The sequence below is a fragment of the Chiloscyllium punctatum genome, chromosome 29 (genome assembly GCF_047496795.1).
Source record: "Chiloscyllium punctatum isolate Juve2018m chromosome 29, sChiPun1.3, whole genome shotgun sequence".
In the NCBI taxonomy this organism is placed as follows: domain Eukaryota; kingdom Metazoa; phylum Chordata; class Chondrichthyes; order Orectolobiformes; family Hemiscylliidae; genus Chiloscyllium; species Chiloscyllium punctatum.
The window spans coordinates 65558565-65581064 of record NC_092767.1 but is presented as its reverse complement, the minus strand read 5'-3'; the positions used below and the strand labels follow the sequence as shown (position 1 = coordinate 65581064).

The window sequence follows — 22500 nt, the reverse complement described above, 5'->3', positions numbered from 1 at the left end:
CCGATCTGTGAATTAAAAAAACGGAAATGAGGAGGGTGGCTCTGATTGGGGAGGAGGTGAATATCATAAATTACTAATAGGCAGCTTGGTCAGTGCAGTTTGCAAATCTGTGTGTGTGTGTGTCTGTGTGTGTGTGTGCGTGTGTGTGTGTGTGTGTGTGCGTGTGTGTGTGTGGGTGTGTGTGTCTGTGTGTGTGGGTGTGTGTGTCTGTGTGTGTGGGTGCGTGTGTATGTCTGTGTCTGTGTATGTGTGCATGTGTCTGTGCGTACCTGTCTCTCTGTATGTCTGTCTGTCTGTCTGTCTATGTGTGTACGTGTACATGTGTCTGTTTGTGTGTGTATCTGTAGTGTCTGTATGTGTATTTGTGTGTGTATATGTGTGTCCGTGTGTGGGTCTATGTGTGTGTATCTGTGTATGTGTGTTTGTGTGTGTGTGTATGTGTGTCTGTGTCTGTCTGCATATGCATCTGTGTATGTGTTCTCTGTGTGTATTTATGTTTATGCTTGTCAGTATCCATGTACATGTGTATATGTATGTATCTCTATCTGTGTGCCTGTATGCTTGTGTATGTGTCTATATACATATGTGTGTGTTTGTCTGTATACGTGTGAGTGTCTACATCCCTATGTATGTGTGCATCTATATACCTGTGTGTCTGTACCGTGTGGCTATGCAGGTATCCGTGGGGGTGTGTGTGTGTCTGTATCTGTGTGTGTCTGTATGTGTACACGTGTGTGTGGCATTATGGTGCCTGTGTGTGTGTGGGTGTGTGTTTGTGTCCATGTGTGTGTGTGTCTGTACCTGTATGTGTCAATGTACGATACCCATGTTTGTGCCTGTGCCTGTGTGTGTGTGTTTGTGTCCATGTGTGTGTGTGTCTGTACCTGTATGTGTCAATGTACGATACCCATGTTTGTGCCTGTGTGGGTGGGTGTGTGTGTGTTTGTGTCCATGTGTGTGTGTGTCTGTACCTGTGTGTGTCAATGTACGATACCCATGTTTGTGCCTGTGTGTGTGTGTGTGTGTTTGTGTCCATGTGTGTGTGTGTCTGTACCTGTGTGTGTCAATGTACGATACCCATGTTTGTGCCTGTGTGTGTGTGTGTGTGTTTGTGTCCATGTGTGTGTGTGTCTGTACCTGTGTGTGTCAATGTACGATACCCATGTTTGTGCCTGTGTGTGTGTGTGTGTGTTTGTGTCCATGTGTGTGTGTGTCTGTACCTGTATGTGTCAATGTACGATACCCATGTTTGTGCCTGTGTGGGTGGGTGTTTGTTTAGGGGGTGGGTGACAGTGAGAAGGTGGACCCCCATCTCTCTGACAGCCCTCGCACTGTCAGCAGAATCAGGACCAACTCTGACCCAGGGACAGCTGCAAACACCATGAGTCACTGGAACATTTCATCAACACACTGCAGAATGGTGAGAGTGTGATGGTTGAATCTGTGGGGGGGTTGGTGCTGGGTTTGGGCTAAAGGTTCAGCCAGGACCACAGGGAGACATCACTGACCATTCCTTCAAATAGCAACACAGCACCCACCGTGACCCCGATACTGCACCATGACCCCAATACTGCACCGTGACCCTGATACAGCACCGTGACCCCGATACTGCACCGTGACCCCGATACTGCACCGTGACCCCGTGACCCCGATACTGCACCGTGACCCGATACTGCACCGTGACCCTAATACAGCACCGTGACCCTGATACTGCACCGTGACCCCGTGACCCCGATACTGCACCGTGACCCTGATACTGCACCGTCACCCTGATAATGCACCGTGACCCGATACTGCACCGTGACCCCGATACTGCACCGTGACCCAATACTGCACCGTGACCCCGATACTGCACCGTGACCCCGATACTGCACCGTGACCCTGATTCAGCACCGTGACCCCGTGACCCTGATTCAGCACCGTGACCCCGTGACCCTGATACTGCACCGTGACCCCGATACCGCACCGTGACCCCGTGACCCCAATACTGCACCGTGACCCCGTGACCCCAATACTGCACCGTGACCCTGATACAACACCGTGACCCCGATATTGCACCATGACCCTAATTCAGCACCATGACCCCGTGACCCCGATACTGCACCGTGACCCCGATACAGCACCGTGACCCCGATACCGCACCGTGACCCCATGACCCTGATACTGCACCGTGACCCCGATATAGCACCGTGACCCCGATACTGCACCGTGACCCTGTGACCCTGATACAGCACCGTGACCCCGCTACTGCACCGTGACCCCGATACCGCACCGTGACCCCATGACCCCGATATAGCACCGTGACCCCGATACTGCACCGTGACCCTGTGACCCTGATACAGCACCGTGACCCTGCTACTGCACCGTGACCCCGATACTGCACCGTGGCCCCGTGACCCTGATACTGCACCCTGACCCTGTGACCCTGATAAAGCACCGTTACCCTGATACTGCACCGTGACCCCGATACAGCACCGTGACCCCGATACTGCACCGTGACCCCGATACTGCACCCTGACCGCGATACAGCACTGTGACCCCGATACTGCACCGTGACCCCGATACTGCACTGTGACCCCGATACAGCACCATGACCCCGATACTTCACCGTGACCCTGATACTGCACCGTGACCCTGATACTGCACCATGACCCCGATACTGCACCGTGACCCCGTGACCCTGATACTGCACCCTGACCCCGTGACCCCGATACATCACCGTGACCCTGATACAGCACCGTGACCCCGATACTGCACCGTGACCCTGATACAGCACCGTGACCCCGTGACCCCGATACTGCACCGTGACACCGATACTGCACCGTGACCCCGATACAGCCCCGTGACCGCGATACTGCACCGTGACCCCGATACTTCACCGTGACCCCGATACTTCACCGTGACCCCGATACTGCACCGTGACCCCGATACATCAACGTGACCCCGATACTTCACCGTGACCCCGATACTTCACCGTGACCCCGATACTGGACCGTGACCCCGATACTGCACCGTGACCCCGATACTGCACCGTGACCCTGTGACCCTGATACTGCACTCTGACTTCGTAACCCTGATACAGCACCGTGACCCCGTGACCCTGATACAGCACCGTGACCCTGATACAGCACCGTGACCCCAATACTTCACCGTGACCCTGATACTGCACCATGACCCCGATACTTCACCGTGACCCTGATACTGCACCGTGACCCTGATACTGCACTATGACCCCGTGACCCTGATACTGCACCGTGACCCTGATACTGCACCATGACCCCATGACCCCGATACAGCACCGTGACCCTGATACTGCACCGTGACCCCGATACTGCACCTTGACCCCGATACTGCACCACGACCCCGATACTGCACCGGGACCCCGATACTGCACCATGACCCCGATACTTCACCGTGACCCCGATACTTCACCATGACCCTGATACAGCACCATGACCCCGATACTTCACCGTGACCCCGATACTTCACCGTGACCCCAATACTGCACCGTGACCCTGATACAGCACCGTGACCCCGATACTGCACCGTGACCCCGATACAGCACCGTGACCCCGATACTGCACCACGACCCCCTGACCCTGATACTGCACCGTGACCCTGATACTGCACCGTGACCCCGATACTTCACCGTGACCCTGATACTGCACCATGACCCCGTGACCCTGATACTGCACCGTGACCCTGATACTGCACCGTGACCCCGATACTGCACCATGACCCCGATACTTCACCGTGACCCTGATACTGCACCATGACCCCGTGACCCTGATACTGCACCGTGACCCTGATACTGCACCGTGACCCCGATACTGCACCGTGACCCCGATACTGCACCGTGACCCTGTGACCCTGATACTGCACTCTGACTTCGTAACCCTGATACAGCACTGTGACCCCGTGACCCTGATACTGCACCGTGACCCTGATACAGCACCGTGACCCTGATACAGCACCGTGACCCCGATACTTCACCGTGACCCTGATACTGCACCATGACCCCGATACTTCACCGTGACCCTGATACTGCACCGTGACCCTGATACTGCTCTATGACCCCGTGACCCTGATACTGCACCATGACCCTGATACTGCACCATGACCCCATGACCCCGATACTGCACCTTGACCCCGATACTGCACCACGACCCCGATACTGCACCGGGACCCCGATACTGCACCATGACCCCGTGACCCTGATACTGCACCGTGACCCTGATACTGCACCGTGACCCCGATACTGCACCATGACCCCGATACTTCACCGTGACCCTGATACTGCACCATGACCCCGTGACTCTGATACTGCACCGTGACCCTGATACTGCACTGTGACCCCGATACTGCACCGTGACCCTGATACTGCACCATGACCCCGTGACCCTGATACTGCACCGTGACCCTGATACAGCACCGTGACCCTGATACTGCACCGTGACCCTGATACAGCACCGTGACCCTGATACTGCACCATGACCCCGTGACCCTGATACTGCACCGTGACCCCGATACTGCACCGTGACCCCGATACTGCACCATGTCCCCGATACTGCACCGTGACCCCAATACTGCACCTTGACCCCGATACTGCACCGTGACCCCGATACTGCACCGTGACCCCGATACTTCACCGTGACCCTGATACAGCACCGTGACTCTGATACTGCACCGTGACCCCGATACTTCACCGTGACCCTGATACTGCACCGTGACTCTGATACTGCACCGTGACCCCCGATACTGCACCGTGACCCCGATACTGCACCGTGACCCCGTGACCCCGATACTGCACCGTGACCCTGATACCACACCGTGACCCCGATACTGCACCGTGACCCCGATACTTTACCGTGACCCCGATACTGCACCATGACCTCGATACTGCACCGTGACCCCGATACTGCACCGTGACCCCGATACTTCACCGTGACCCTGATACTGCACCGTGACCCCGATACTGCACCGTGACCCCGATACTGCACCGTGACCCCGATACATCACCGTGACCCCGATACTGCACCGTGACCCCGATACTGCACCGTGACCCCGATACTGCACCGTGACCCCGATACTGCACCGTGACCCTGATACTTCACCGTGACCCCGATACTGCATCGTGACCCTGATACTTCACCATGACCCCGATACTGCACCATGACCCCGATACTGCACCATGACCCCGATACTTCACCGTGACCCCGATACTGCACCGTGACCCCGATACATCACCGTGACCCCGATACTGCACCGTGACCCCGATACTTCACCGTGACCCCGATACTGCACCGTGACCCCGATACTTCACCGTGACCCCGATACTGCACCGTGACCCCGATACATCACCGTGACCCTGATACTGCACCGTGACCCCGATACTTCACCGTGACCCCGATACTGCACCGTGACCCCGATACATCACCGTGACCCCGATACTGCACCGTGACCCCGAAACTTCACCGTGACCCTGATACAGCACCCTGACCCCAATACTTCACCGTGGCCCCGATACTTCACCGTGACCCCGATACTGCACCCTGACCCCGTGACACTGATACTGAACCATGACCCCGATACTTCACCGTGACCCCGATACTTCACCGTGACACTGATACTGCACCGTGACCCCAATACAGCACCGTGACCCTGATACAGCACCATGACCCCGATACTTCACCGTGACCCCGATACTTCACCGTGAACCTGATACTGCACCGTGACCCCGATACTGAACCATGACCCTGATACTGCACCATGACCCCGATACAGCACCGTGACCCTGATACTGCACCGTTACCCCGATACTGCACCGTGCCCCCGTGACCCTGATACTGCACCGTGACCCTGATACTGCACTGTGCCCCCGTGACCCTGATACTGCACCGTGACCCCGATACTGCACTGTGACCCTGATACTGCACCGTGACCCTGATACTGCACCGTGACCCCGTGACCCTGATACTGCACCGTGACCCCGATACAGCACCATGACCCCGATACTTCACCGTGACCCTGATACTGCACTGTGACCCCGATACTTCACCGTGACCCCGATACTGCACCGTGACCCTGATACTGAACCATGACCCTGTGAACCCGATACTGCACCTTGACCCCGATACAGCACCGTGACCCTGATACAGCACCGTAACCCCGTGACCCTGATACTGCACCCTGACCCCGTGACCCCGATACTGCACCGTGACCCCGATACTGCACCGTGACCCCGATACTGCACCGTGACCCTGATACAGCACCGTGACCCCGTGACCCTGATACAGCACCGTGACCCCGTGACCCCGATACTGCACCGTGACCCCGATACTGCACCGTGACCCTGATACTTCACCGTGACCCCGATACATCACCGTGACCCCGATACTGCACCGTGACCCCGATACATCCCCGTGACCCTGATACTGCACCGTGACCCGGATACTTCACCGTGACCCTGATACTGCACCGTGACCCCGATACTGCACCGTGACCCCATGACCCTGATACTGCACCGTGACCCCGATACTGCACCGTGACCCCGATACTGCACCGTGACCCTGATACTGCACCGTGACCCCGATACTGCACCGTGACCCTGATACTGCACCATGACCCCGTGACCCTGATACTGCAGCGTGACCCCGATACTGCACCATGACCCTGATACTGCACTGTGACCCCGATACTTCACCGTGACCCCGATACTGCACCGTGACCCTGATACTGAACCATGACCCTGTGACCCCGATACTGCACCTTGACCCCGATACAGCACCGTGACCCTGATACAGCACCGTAACCCCGTGACCCTGATACTGCACCCTGACCCCGTGACCCCGATACTGCACCATGACCCCGATACTGCACCGTGACCCCGATACTGCACCGTGACCCTGATACAGCACCGTGACCCCGTGACCCTGATACAGCACCGTGACCCCGTGACCCCGATACTGCACCGTGACCCCGATACTGCACCGTGCCCCCGATACTGCACCGTGACCCTGATACTTCACCGTGACCCCGATACATCACCGTGACCCCGATACTGCACCGTGACCCCGATACATCACCGTGACCCTGATACTGCACCGTGACCCGGATACTTCACCGTGACCCTGATACTGCACCGTGACCCCGATACTGCACCGTGACCCCGTGACCCTGATACTGCACCGTGACCCCGATACTGCACCGTGACCCCGATACTGCACCGTGACCCTGATACTGCACCGTGACCCCGATACTGCAGCGTGACCCCGATACTGCACCATGACCCTGATACTGCACCGTGACCCCGATACATCACCGTGACCCTGATACTGCACCGTGACCCCGATACTTCACCGTGACCCCGATACTGCACCTTGACCCCGATACTTCACCGTGACCCCGATACTTCACCGTGACCCCGATACTGCACCGTGACCCCGATACAGCACCGTGACCCCGATACTGCACCATGACCCTGATACTGCACCGTGACCCCGATACTGCACCGTGACCCTGATACTTCACCGTGACCCCGATACTGCACCTTGACCCCGATACTGCACCGTGACCCCGATACTTCACCGTGACCCCGATACAGCACCGTGACCCCGATACTTCACCGTGACCCCGATACTTCACCGTGACCCCGATACAGCACCGTGACCCCGATACTGCACCGTGACCCCGATACTTCACCGTGACCCCGATACTTCACCGTGACCCCGATACTGCACCGTGACCCTGATACTGCACCGTGACCCCGATACTGCGCCGTTACCCCGATACTTCACCGTGACCCTGATACTGCACCGTGACACCGATACTTCACCGTGACCCCGATACTGCACCGTGACCCCGATACTGCACCGTGACCCCGTGACCCTGATACTTCACCGTGACCCTGATACTGCACCGTGACCCTGATACTGCACCGTGACCCCGATACTGCAACATGAACCCGTGACCCTGATACTTCACCGTGACCCTGATACTGCACCGTGACCCCGATACTGCACCGTGACCCTGATACTGCACCGTGACCCCGATTCTGCACCGTGACCCCGATACTTCACCGTGACCCTGATACTGCACCGTGACCCCGTGACCCTGATACTTCACCGTGACCCTGATACTGCACCGTGACCCCGATACTGCACCGTGACCCTGATACTGCACCGTGACCCCGATACTGCACCGTGACCCCGATTCTGCACCGTGACCCCGATACTTCACCGTGACCCCGATACTTCACCGTGACCCTGATACTGCACCGTGACCCTGATACAGCACCGTGACCCTGATACTGCACCATGACCCCGATACTGCACCGTGACCCCGATACTTCACCGTGACCCCGATACTGCACCGTGACCCTGATACTGCACCGTGACCCTCATACAGCACCGTGACCCTGATACAGCACCGTGACCCCGTGACCCTGATACTGCACCATGACCCTGATACAGCACCGTGACCCCGATACAGCACCGTGACCCCGTGACCCTGATACAGCACCGTGACCCTGATACAGCACCGTGACCCCGTGACCCTGATACTGCACCGTGACCCTGATACAGCACCGTGACCCTGATTCTGCACCGTGACCCCATGACCCTGATACTGCACCGTGACCCCGATACTGCACCGTGACCCTGATACAGCACCATGACCCCGATACTTCACCGTGTCCCCGATACTGCACCGTGACCCCGATACTTCACCGTGACCCTGATACTGCACCGTGACCCTGATACAGCACCATGACCCCGATACTTCACCGTGACCCCGATACTGCACCGTGACCCCGATACATCACCGTGACCCCGATACTGCACCGTGACCCTGATACTGCACCGTGACCCTGATACTGCACCATGACCCCGTGACCCTGATACTGAACCATGACCCTGATACTGCACCGTGACCCCGATACTGCACCGTGACCCCGTGACCCTGATACTGCACCGTGACCCCGATACAGCACCATGACCCCGATACTTCACCGTGACCCTGATACTGCACCATGACCCCGTGACTCTGATACTGCACCGTGACCCTGATACTGCACTGTGACCCCGATACTGCACCGTGACCCTGATACTGCACCATGACCCCGTGACCCTGATACTGCACCGTGACCCTGATACAGCACCGTGACCCCGATACTGCACCATGACCCCGTGACCCTGATACTGCACCGTGACCCTGATACTGCACCGTGACCCCGATACTGCACCATGACCCCGATACTTCACCGTGACCCTGATACTGCACCATGACCCCGTGACTCTGATACTGCACCGTGACCCTGATACTGCACTGTGACCCCGATACTGCACCGTGACCCTGATACTGCACCATGACCCCGTGACCCTGATACTGCACCGTGACCCTGATACAGCACCGTGACCCTGATACTGCACCGTGACCCTGATACAGCACCGTGACCCTGATACTGCACCATGACCCCGTGACCCTGATACTGCACCGTGACCCCGATACTGCACCGTGACCCCGATACTGCACCATGTCCCCGATACTGCACCGTGACCCCAATACTGCACCTTGACCCCGATACTGCACCGTGACCCCGATACTGCACCGTGACCCCGATACTTCACCGTGACCCTGATACAGCACCGTGACTCTGATACTGCACCGTGACCCCGATACTTCACCGTGACCCTGATACTGCACCGTGACTCTGATACTGCACCGTGACCCCCGATACTGCACCGTGACCCCGATACTGCACCGTGACCCCGTGACCCCGATACTGCACCGTGACCCTGATACCACACCGTGACCCCGATACTGCACCGTGACCCCGATACTTTACCGTGACCCCGATACTGCACCATGACCTCGATACTGCACCGTGACCCCGATACTGCACCGTGACCCCGATACTTCACCGTGACCCTGATACTGCACCGTGACCCCGATACTGCACCGTGACCCCGATACTGCACCGTGACCCCGATACATCACCGTGACCCCGATACTGCACCGTGACCCCGATACTGCACCGTGACCCCGATACTGCACCGTGACCCCGATACTGCACCGTGACCCTGATACTTCACCGTGACCCCGATACTGCATCGTGACCCTGATACTTCACCATGACCCCGATACTGCACCATGACCCCGATACTGCACCATGACCCCGATACTTCACCGTGACCCCGATACTGCACCGTGACCCCGATACATCACCGTGACCCCGATACTGCACCGTGACCCCGATACTTCACCGTGACCCCGATACTGCACCGTGACCCCGATACTTCACCGTGACCCCGATACTGCACCGTGACCCCGATACATCACCGTGACCCTGATACTGCACCGTGACCCCGATACTTCACCGTGACCCCGATACTGCACCGTGACCCCGATACATCACCGTGACCCCGATACTGCACCGTGACCCCGAAACTTCACCGTGACCCTGATACAGCACCCTGACCCCAATACTTCACCGTGGCCCCGATACTTCACCGTGACCCCGATACTGCACCCTGACCCCGTGACACTGATACTGAACCATGACCCCGATACTTCACCGTGACCCCGATACTTCACCGTGACACTGATACTGCACCGTGACCCCAATACAGCACCGTGACCCTGATACAGCACCATGACCCCGATACTTCACCGTGACCCCGATACTTCACCGTGAACCTGATACTGCACCGTGACCCCGATACTGAACCATGACCCTGATACTGCACCATGACCCCGATACAGCACCGTGACCCTGATACTGCACCGTTACCCCGATACTGCACCGTGCCCCCGTGACCCTGATACTGCACCGTGACCCTGATACTGCACTGTGCCCCCGTGACCCTGATACTGCACCGTGACCCCGATACTGCACTGTGACCCTGATACTGCACCGTGACCCTGATACTGCACCGTGACCCCGTGACCCTGATACTGCACCGTGACCCCGATACAGCACCATGACCCCGATACTTCACCGTGACCCTGATACTGCACTGTGACCCCGATACTTCACCGTGACCCCGATACTGCACCGTGACCCTGATACTGAACCATGACCCTGTGAACCCGATACTGCACCTTGACCCCGATACAGCACCGTGACCCTGATACAGCACCGTAACCCCGTGACCCTGATACTGCACCCTGACCCCGTGACCCCGATACTGCACCGTGACCCCGATACTGCACCGTGACCCCGATACTGCACCGTGACCCTGATACAGCACCGTGACCCCGTGACCCTGATACAGCACCGTGACCCCGTGACCCCGATACTGCACCGTGACCCCGATACTGCACCGTGACCCTGATACTTCACCGTGACCCCGATACATCACCGTGACCCCGATACTGCACCGTGACCCCGATACATCCCCGTGACCCTGATACTGCACCGTGACCCGGATACTTCACCGTGACCCTGATACTGCACCGTGACCCCGATACTGCACCGTGACCCCATGACCCTGATACTGCACCGTGACCCCGATACTGCACCGTGACCCCGATACTGCACCGTGACCCTGATACTGCACCGTGACCCCGATACTGCACCGTGACCCTGATACTGCACCATGACCCCGTGACCCTGATACTGCAGCGTGACCCCGATACTGCACCATGACCCTGATACTGCACTGTGACCCCGATACTTCACCGTGACCCCGATACTGCACCGTGACCCTGATACTGAACCATGACCCTGTGACCCCGATACTGCACCTTGACCCCGATACAGCACCGTGACCCTGATACAGCACCGTAACCCCGTGACCCTGATACTGCACCCTGACCCCGTGACCCCGATACTGCACCATGACCCCGATACTGCACCGTGACCCCGATACTGCACCGTGACCCTGATACAGCACCGTGACCCCGTGACCCTGATACAGCACCGTGACCCCGTGACCCCGATACTGCACCGTGACCCCGATACTGCACCGTGCCCCCGATACTGCACCGTGACCCTGATACTTCACCGTGACCCCGATACATCACCGTGACCCCGATACTGCACCGTGACCCCGATACATCACCGTGACCCTGATACTGCACCGTGACCCGGATACTTCACCGTGACCCTGATACTGCACCGTGACCCCGATACTGCACCGTGACCCCGTGACCCTGATACTGCACCGTGACCCCGATACTGCACCGTGACCCCGATACTGCACCGTGACCCTGATACTGCACCGTGACCCCGATACTGCAGCGTGACCCCGATACTGCACCATGACCCTGATACTGCACCGTGACCCCGATACATCACCGTGACCCTGATACTGCACCGTGACCCCGATACTTCACCGTGACCCCGATACTGCACCTTGACCCCGATACTTCACCGTGACCCCGATACTTCACCGTGACCCCGATACTGCACCGTGACCCCGATACAGCACCGTGACCCCGATACTGCACCATGACCCTGATACTGCACCGTGACCCCGATACTGCACCGTGACCCTGATACTTCACCGTGACCCCGATACTGCACCTTGACCCCGATACTGCACCGTGACCCCGATACTTCACCGTGACCCCGATACAGCACCGTGACCCCGATACTTCACCGTGACCCCGATACTTCACCGTGACCCCGATACAGCACCGTGACCCCGATACTGCACCGTGACCCCGATACTTCACCGTGACCCCGATACTTCACCGTGACCCCGATACTGCACCGTGACCCTGATACTGCACCGTGACCCCGATACTGCGCCGTTACCCCGATACTTCACCGTGACCCTGATACTGCACCGTGACACCGATACTTCACCGTGACCCCGATACTGCACCGTGACCCCGATACTGCACCGTGACCCCGTGACCCTGATACTTCACCGTGACCCTGATACTGCACCGTGACCCTGATACTGCACCGTGACCCCGATACTGCAACATGAACCCGTGACCCTGATACTTCACCGTGACCCTGATACTGCACCGTGACCCCGATACTGCACCGTGACCCTGATACTGCACCGTGACCCCGATTCTGCACCGTGACCCCGATACTTCACCGTGACCCTGATACTGCACCGTGACCCCGTGACCCTGATACTTCACCGTGACCCTGATACTGCACCGTGACCCCGATACTGCACCGTGACCCTGATACTGCACCGTGACCCCGATACTGCACCGTGACCCCGATTCTGCACCGTGACCCCGATACTTCACCGTGACCCCGATACTTCACCGTGACCCTGATACTGCACCGTGACCCTGATACAGCACCGTGACCCTGATACTGCACCATGACCCCGATACTGCACCGTGACCCCGATACTTCACCGTGACCCCGATACTGCACCGTGACCCTGATACTGCACCGTGACCCTCATACAGCACCGTGACCCTGATACAGCACCGTGACCCCGTGACCCTGATACTGCACCATGACCCTGATACAGCACCGTGACCCCGATACAGCACCGTGACCCCGTGACCCTGATACAGCACCGTGACCCTGATACAGCACCGTGACCCCGTGACCCTGATACTGCACCGTGACCCTGATACAGCACCGTGACCCTGATTCTGCACCGTGACCCCATGACCCTGATACTGCACCGTGACCCCGATACTGCACCGTGACCCTGATACAGCACCATGACCCCGATACTTCACCGTGTCCCCGATACTGCACCGTGACCCCGATACTTCACCGTGACCCTGATACTGCACCGTGACCCTGATACAGCACCATGACCCCGATACTTCACCGTGACCCCGATACTGCACCGTGACCCCGATACATCACCGTGACCCCGATACTGCACCGTGACCCTGATACTGCACCGTGACCCTGATACTGCACCATGACCCCGTGACCCTGATACTGAACCATGACCCTGATACTGCACCGTGACCCCGATACTGCACCGTGACCCCGTGACCCTGATACTGCACCGTGACCCCGATACAGCACCATGACCCCGATACTTCACCGTGACCCTGATACTGCACCGTGACCCCGATACTGCACCTTGACCCCGATACAGCACCGTGACCCCATGACCCCGATACTGCACCTTGACCCCGATACAGTATCCCACTGAAGGATCAGCTGCGGTCGGTGCTGACCGCTGTCGGTTTGGAACATACGACCTTCTGGTTTGGAGACTCTTTCCCCTCGGCTGAGCCACCGATGATCCTGTGACGTGCGATCCTTGTGGTGTGGGGGTCACTGGCAGGACCCCAGCACTTACTGCCCATCCCTAGTTGCCCCCTGAACCGCTGCCGTGCGTGTGCTGTGGGTTGACCCACAATGCCCCGACGGAGGGAATTCCAGGGATTTGACCCAGCGACAGTGAGGGAACGGCGATATATTTCCAACGGCGAGTGGCTCGGAAGGAACTTCCCGTGTATCTGCTGCCCTTGTCCTTCTAGATGGTAGTGGTCATGGGTTTGGAAGGTCCTGTCTGAGGTGCTTTGATAAATTTCCACAGTGCATCTTGTAGATGGTGCACCCTCCTGGTCCTGAGCGTCGGTGGGGGAGGGAGGGGATGTTTGTGGATGTGGTCCCAATCAAGCGGGGGGGCTGCTTTGTCCCTGGATGGTGTCGAGCTTCTTGAGTGTTGTTGGAGCTGCCCCCATCCAGGGGCAAGTGGGGAGTATTCCCTCACCCTCCTGACTCGGGCCTTGGAGATGGTGGACAGGGTTAAAAATACAAGGATTAGACCAGTCCTGGAAAACTATGGATGTACCAACACAACAAGGACTGCAGTGGGTCACCACCACCGCCAGAACAGTAGTTACAGATGGGGTATAAACGCTGCTCCAGCCCGTGTTCCCCAGATCTCACGGAAGATTCTTTGAAAATTCTTCCCTTTGCATGTTTTCTAATGAGCTATAAACCTTTTCAGATGTTTTTGTGACTGCATTTGGAGTACCATGGGGGCAGTCCTGGGCTCCTCACTTGAGAAGGTGTAATAGATTCTGTTCAAAAAATGGACTCCTGAGCTTATGAAGGAAGAAATTTGGAAGAATGTGAGGTGACTTTACTCAAACAATTGTGACGATACAACGGATGTAAGAGGTGAATTTTGTCCTGCGTTTCTTTTTAATGAACGGAGGTTGAGACGTAGTTGCTAAGCGGTCTGTACCAAAGTCAATAAAGTAAACAACTTGTGAGGCCTTGAGTTGTTTTTGAGGTTGGAACAATAGAAGCAGCCTGGCTGGGTGGGGCCAAGCTCCCATAGAGCCAGGCTCTTTCGTTTTAGCTTTCCGCAGTTGCTGGGCTCTTATCCCTCTCTTTGTCAGAAGTCACACTACGTCAGGTGACAGTCCAACAGGTTTATTTGAAATCACAAACTTCCAGAGTGCTGCCCCTTCGTCGGGCGATGTTCCCGAAAACATGTGATCTCAAATAAACCTGTTAGACTATAACCTGGTGTCATAGGACTTCTGACTTTGTCCACCTCAGTCCAACACCAGCATCTCTCTCTGTTACAGCTAAAAGCTGGGATTCCCTTCCTGTTGCTAGAATTGCCTGTGAGACAGTCTATTTTACTGAATTTGCCTTTGCCAAGGGTGTGTTTAGGGGATGATACTATATTGGAACAGTTAATTAGTGGACGTTAATGTATATTTTATTTTATTAAGCATTTAAATAGAGTTACAGTTCAGCCAATTCTTTTATTTACTTTTAATTTTGTCTGCATTTTACTTTTAGGGTTTGAATAAAGTGTGCGCGGCTAAAAGTTGAGTAGCTTAACCAATCGAATTGCATCCAGAACATAACAGCTAACACCTCCCTTTAAAATAAGAAAACATCAGGGTTCCTTCTTCATCTGTTTGGAAGGGTTTCGGTCTGGGCCATGTTACAACTCGGCTTCTGAGGGGATTTGACCGGGTGAATAATCAGAGAGTGTTTCTCCTCATGGGCCCGGTTTTGTAAGTTCTTGGGGAGGTGATGGTCTCATGGTAATACCTCTGGACTGTTAATGCAGAAACTCAGCTAATATCCTGGGGGATCAGGGTTCACATCCCCCTTTCACAGGAGATGGTGGGATTTGAATTCAGTTAAGAATCTGGAATGAAGAACCCGCAAATGACCACAAAGCCATCGTCGATTGTCGGGAAAATCCCATCTGGGTTCACTAATGCCCTTTCGGGAAGGAAACTGCCGTCCTTCCCTGGTCTGGCTGACACGCGACTCCAGACCCCACGGCAAATTTGGGAAAATAGACTGTCTCACAGGATCTTCTAGCAGCAGGAAGTAACAGGATGTAGAGATGCCAGGGTTGGACTGGGGTGGACAAAGTCAGAATTCCTACGGCACCGGGCTATAGTCCAACAGGTTTATTTGAGGTTGACTCTGAACTGCCCTCTGGGTAATTAGGGATGGGCAATACATGTCACATCCCATGAATAAAACAACAAATAAGATGGCGTGATATTATTACTGTACTCATTATCCAATAGGGCTTAGATAGTGCCTCGGGAACACTTGCCCTGCCTTCTGGTAGAATCTCAGTTGAAATAATCACTTCAGGAAGGAAGAGAAAGATTGGGACTCTTTGCCTTTGGAAAAGGCTGGGGAGAGAGTTGATCGAAGATTTGAAAATGGTGAAGGGCAGGACTGAGTAGATATGGAGAAGCCTATGACAGGATCGAGAGGCAGCGGGCTGGGGCTTTGGAGGCATTTTGGGTCTGGAATATGGTGCCCGGAAATATGGTGGACACAGGTTCGATTAAAACATTCAAGAAGGGCATTGGAAGGTTAGTTAAACAGAAACAATGGGTAAAAGAAGGAAGGGAAGGCAGTAGATTGGCTCTGAATCCAAATTCTCAGAGAAACAGTGTGCACACAGCAGATTGAATGGCCTTGCTGTGCCTCCTAACCCATCCTGAGAAGGTGGAGGAGACTTCCTTTTACCCCCTCAGAGGTGACCTTCTGGAATGCTCCGCAGAGTGTTGGGAGCTGGGTAGACAGGCAGATCTGGAAATGTTAATACGGTGAGTCTTGTACTGGACCACGTTGGTAAGTACGAGCACCTCTGGACTGCCATTTGTAAGTTGGAGACCTCCTGCCCATGAGGAGGTCAAGAGGGGGTAGAGTTGAAGGCTGCGCAGTTGGATCTGATTGGACACTGGTGCACACACTTGGCACTTTTTTGGTGACTGATTCCATGATCTCTCTTCCCCCCCCCCCCACCCCACCAGGTGATGCGTTAGACAACAGCATGGCATCGCCTGGCACAGGCGACGATGACGATTTGGACAAGGACAAGCGGCGTCAAAAAAAAAGGGGCATTTTTCCCAAAGTGGCCACCAATATCATGCGTGCCTGGCTCTTCCAGCACCTCACGGTAAGAGTCAAGGGTAAAGGGGGGGATACCTCTGCTCTCCTGCCCCCACCACCCCCCAGACTCCACAATCCACCCCTCACCGCCCAAACCCCATCCAAAATCTCTCAGGGCATCCCAACCCTCTGTGTGTCACGAGGAGTTTACCACACAGAAATCGGCCACTTGGCCCATCTATTACGTGTTGGTTTCTCACACTCCTCCTCCTCGGGGGATTGGGATAACCCCTTACAAGGCCTGTCAGGAATCGTTAATTAATCTCCTTCGGGAAGCTCGTTATGGGTTCCCTTGGTAACAGGCAACGACCTGTCCGACTAGAACTCATCACTTGAGCCCAGTTTGCGGTTCCATTCATAGAATCCCTACGGTGGGGACACATGCCATTCGGCCCAACAGGTCCACACCAACCCTCCGAAAAGCATCTCACTCAATCCCTGTAACCCTGCATTTCCCATGGCTAAGCCACCGAGCCTACCCATCCCTGAACACAATGGACAATCGAGCATGGCCAATCCACCCGAACCTGCACGTCTTTGGACTGCGGGAGGAAACCGGAGCACCCAGAGGGAACCCACACAGACACAGGGAGAATGTGCAAACTCCACACACACACAGAGTCACCTGAGGGTGGAATCGAACCCGGGTTCCTGGCGCAGTGAGGCTGCGGTGCTAACCACTGAGCCACCGTGCCGCCTGGGTGTCCTTGGAGAGGGAGCATGCAGTGTCTGTCAATGCTTTGGATGCCTTCAGAGAGAAGTGGGCTCCGCGGGGGGGGGGGCTCGAGTGCTTTATTTCCCCTCCAACACCATTTTAATTCAGCTCCTCCCTCCCTCCCTACATGATGGGCTTCACATGAATATTTGTTTGGCTACACTGTCGACTCTCCTGCTCCTCAGATGCTGTGCTTTTCCAGCGCCACACTCTCGACTCTGACCTCCAAGTGTCTGCAATCCTCACTTTCTCCCACACTGTGGTAGTCACAAGAAACAGCAGGAGACAAAAGAAAGTCCCGGTGATTTTGGTGGCGGGGAAGTTGTTCGGTTGTGCGGAATAGGAGGTTGGAGATTAAGGGAACAGATCCAGGGATAGGTTCCTTCCATCGGGTCATCCTGAGTTATAATGCTTACTTTAGTTTATCTGCTCTTCCTGGGTGGCCCAGTGAGGATTGTGGCCTAGTGGTAATATCATCGGACTTATCAACCACAGATCCCTGGCTGATGAGTCGGGACCCTATGCTCAAATCACATTGGGGGTTTAGCTGGTGGATCTTTTATTCAATTCATGAATAAACTGGAATTGGGAACCATTTATAAGCGGCGGCCATTACACCATCGTGGATTGTCTTCAAAAGCTCCTCCTGACTGACCTTTGCTCCCTAAGTGAAGGAAATCTGCCTCCTTCACCGATGGCAGAGGGAGCAAATCGGGGGTGTTCAAGAAGGCCGGATTGGGAGTCGGGTAGACATCCTGGAAGGTTCTAGAGCGGGCGGAGCTTGCCTGAGACCGTGGAGGGGTTTGAGGATGAGGCCAAGCCTCCTGGTGCCAGGGGTCGGCCCCATTTCAGACTCTCCCGGGTCCCCAGAGCAATGTCCAAGGCATTGTCCTGGATTAACCTCTTCAAAGAATTCATCATCCGCTCTTGTTTCTTTTTTCATTACGTACTTTGCAGCACCCACCCACCCCCACCCCATTGGATCCAGGACATCCATTCAGGTCAAGAAAGAAGGATTCGGTCACCTCTCCCTGCCCTACGACCTCCTCTGACCTTCCCCCCCCCTTTCCTGTCATCTCTTTTCCCAGCCACATGTATCTCCTGGTTTCCATCACTCTCCCCTCATCAACAATCCACCACATTGGCAGTGTTTGAAGGGACCACACCAACATTTTAGGGTTTGTTACCACCCAGTGAGCCCCTGCGCAGAGTTCATCTGAGTCATGACCCCTTCCTGGAGTTTGATGAGGTCATGACCCCTGCTCAGAGTTTGACCTGGTGATGACTACCTCCTCAAGATTTGGAAGATGCCGGTGTTGGACTGGGGTGTGCAAAGTTAAAAATCACACAACACCAGGTTATAGTCCAACAGGTTTAATTGGAAGCACTAGCTTTCAGAGCGACGCTCCGAAATCACCTGATTGGAGCGAATCACCTGAAAATCCCCAGGATTTGTCAGGGCCATGACCTCTTCCCAGGGTTTGACAGGGTCACGACCTCTTCTCAGGATCTGGCAGGTTCACGACCCTTCCCCTGTGGTTTTACAGTGTCGTGACCTTTTCCCAGGGTCTAGCAGGGTCATGAACCTCTCTATCGGATCTGTGAGGGTCATGAACCTTTGTCTGTGATCGATGGGGAATGAACGCCCTCTTCAGTATCCGAACCTCATCAGGATGTGACAGGCCATTCAACCAATGGCAAAGCTCCATTGGGGTGGGGACGATGTCACACCTGTGATGTCACCTTCCTGCACTTGCTGGGCAGGGGGCTGGTGGTGGTAAGGGATTTTACAGTTCGATTGGAGGTTGGGGCAGATCGGAAAATGCCGCTTATCGATGGTTCCTGGCCTCCCCCGTGTAATCCATCCCTTCTGCGATGGTCTGGCTGTACACCCAGCAGTGAAAATGTCATGGGGCCAAGATAGTCACGTCCTCAGTGAGTGATAGAACAGGCTGAAAAGGCTGAATGTCCTCCTCTGATAGCTGTCTTCCTCATGACAGCCAGGATTGGTATTCCCAATTTACTTCCTCCTGCCTGCGGTTTTATTAAAAATAAAATTCTTTCATGGGACATGGACACCATTGACAGGGCCTAGATGGCTGCTCATTCCAAATGGCCCTCAAGAGTCAGCCATGTTGTTTTGATTAGGAGTCATGTGTAGGCCAGGTCAGGTAAGGATGGCAGATTTCCCTCCCTAACGGACATTTTTTAAGAAAAATCGAAACTAGCTCTCGCAGATCGCTGTCTTTGAGACTGGTTTTCATTTGGAGATTTGTATTTGTTCAATTTAAGTTCCACCAGCTGCCAATCGAACCCAATGGGATATTAGCGTAGGCCTCTGGATTGCTTGTCTCCCACAAACAGAGTCGCCTGTGCACAACAGGGTGACAGCCTTCAGGTCGCAGCGAGGTGTTTGGTCACAATGTGGATGAATCCTCATGGTGGCGAGTTAAGTGAAGGACCTGCGATCGGAGCTGAACAAGGAGGCAGAGAGGGAGCTAATCAGACAGGGCTTAACCATCGGAAATTGATCCCCAAGGGTTTCTTTCTGAAATGAAACGCTTGCAAACACCACCCGGAACCTTCCCTCAATTCCAAAGGAACTCCCCGCTGCTTTGTGTCCCACTGGTCCGTGGATTTGGACTATATCGCTCACCCATCTCCCCCCTTTTCCCAGCACAGCCCAGTGAGAGCAAACAAGCAAATGGGAAGGTCATGTCTGAAGCTTTCAAAACATCTTCAAATACAGTTTGCACTCGAGAATTCTGCCTCATGCCCCTATATCCACACACACACACACACGCACAAATGTGCAAATATACTCACATATACAGGCACACACACACATACACAGACTCACACAAATGCACAGACTCTCTCTCACATACATAGACACACACAGACTCTTCATGCACACACACAGATACATACACACAAACACAAACTCACACACACACACCACAGATAGACAGACACATACACATGCACATACACACACTCATACACACACAGACTCTCTCTCGCACAGACAGATACACACACATGCACACATACACAGGCACATACACACACAGACTCTCTCTCACACAGACAGGTACACGCACATGCACATACACACACACACAGACCAACAATCATACACACAGACTCTCTCTCGCACAGATACACGCACATGCACATACACACACACAGACCAACACACATACACACAGACTCTCTCTCGCACAGATACACACACATGCACATACACACACACAGACCAACACACACATCTACACACAGACTCTCTCTCGCACAGACAGGTACACGCACATGCACATACACACACACACAGACCAACAATCATACACACAGACTCTCTCTCACACAGATACACGCACATGCACATACACACACACAGACCAACACACATACACACAGACTCTCTCTCGCACAGATACACACACATGCACATACACACACACAGACCAACACACACATATACACACAGACTCTCTCTCGCAGACAGATACACACACATGCACATACACACACACACAGACCAACACACACATACACACACAGACTCTCTCTCGCACAGACAGATACACACACATGCACGTACACACACACAGACCAATACACACATATACACACAGACTCTCTCTCGCACAGACAGATACACACACATGCACGTACACACACACAGACCAATACACACATATACACACACAGACTCTCTCTCGCACAGACAGATACACGCACATGTACATACACACATACAGACCAACACACACATACACACACACAGACTCTCTCTCGCACAGACAGATACACGCACATGTACATACACACACACAGAACTACACACACATATACACACAGACTCTCTCTCGCACAGACAGATACACGCACATGTACATACACACACACACAGACCAACACACATCTACACACAGACTCTCTCTCGCACAGACAGATACACACACATGTACATACACACACACAGACCAACACACACATACACACACAGACTCTCTCTCGCACAGATACACACACATGCACATACACACACACACATACACACAAACACTCTCTCTCGCACAGACAGATACACACACATGCACATACACACACACACACACACAGACCAACACACATATACACACAGACTCTCTCTCGCACAGACAGATACACGCACATGTACATACACACACACAGACCAACACACACATACACACACACAGACTCTCTCTCGCACAGACAGATACACGCACATGTACATACACACACACAGACCAACACACACATATACACACAGACTCTCTCTCGCACAGACAGATACACGCACATGTACATACACACACACACAGACCAACACACATCTACACACAGACTCTCTCTCGCACAGATACACACACATGTACATACACACACACAGACCAACACACACATATACACA

At 54.8% G+C, this 22500-nt stretch overlaps 1 protein-coding gene across 8 annotated transcripts in view; it reads left to right on the top strand.

The window, feature by feature from the left end:
- The window catches only part of LOC140454485 (homeobox protein Meis1-like), a 442925-nt gene that overhangs the window by 355618 nt on the left and 64807 nt on the right, over nt 1–22500 (top strand). For all 8 annotated transcript variants that reach the window (XM_072549266.1, XM_072549267.1, XM_072549268.1 and 5 more), the window contains exon 8: nt 17206–17351. In XM_072549266.1, coding sequence (XP_072405367.1) covers nt 17206–17351 — 146 coding nt within the window. The remainder of the gene's footprint in view (nt 1–17205; nt 17352–22500) is intronic.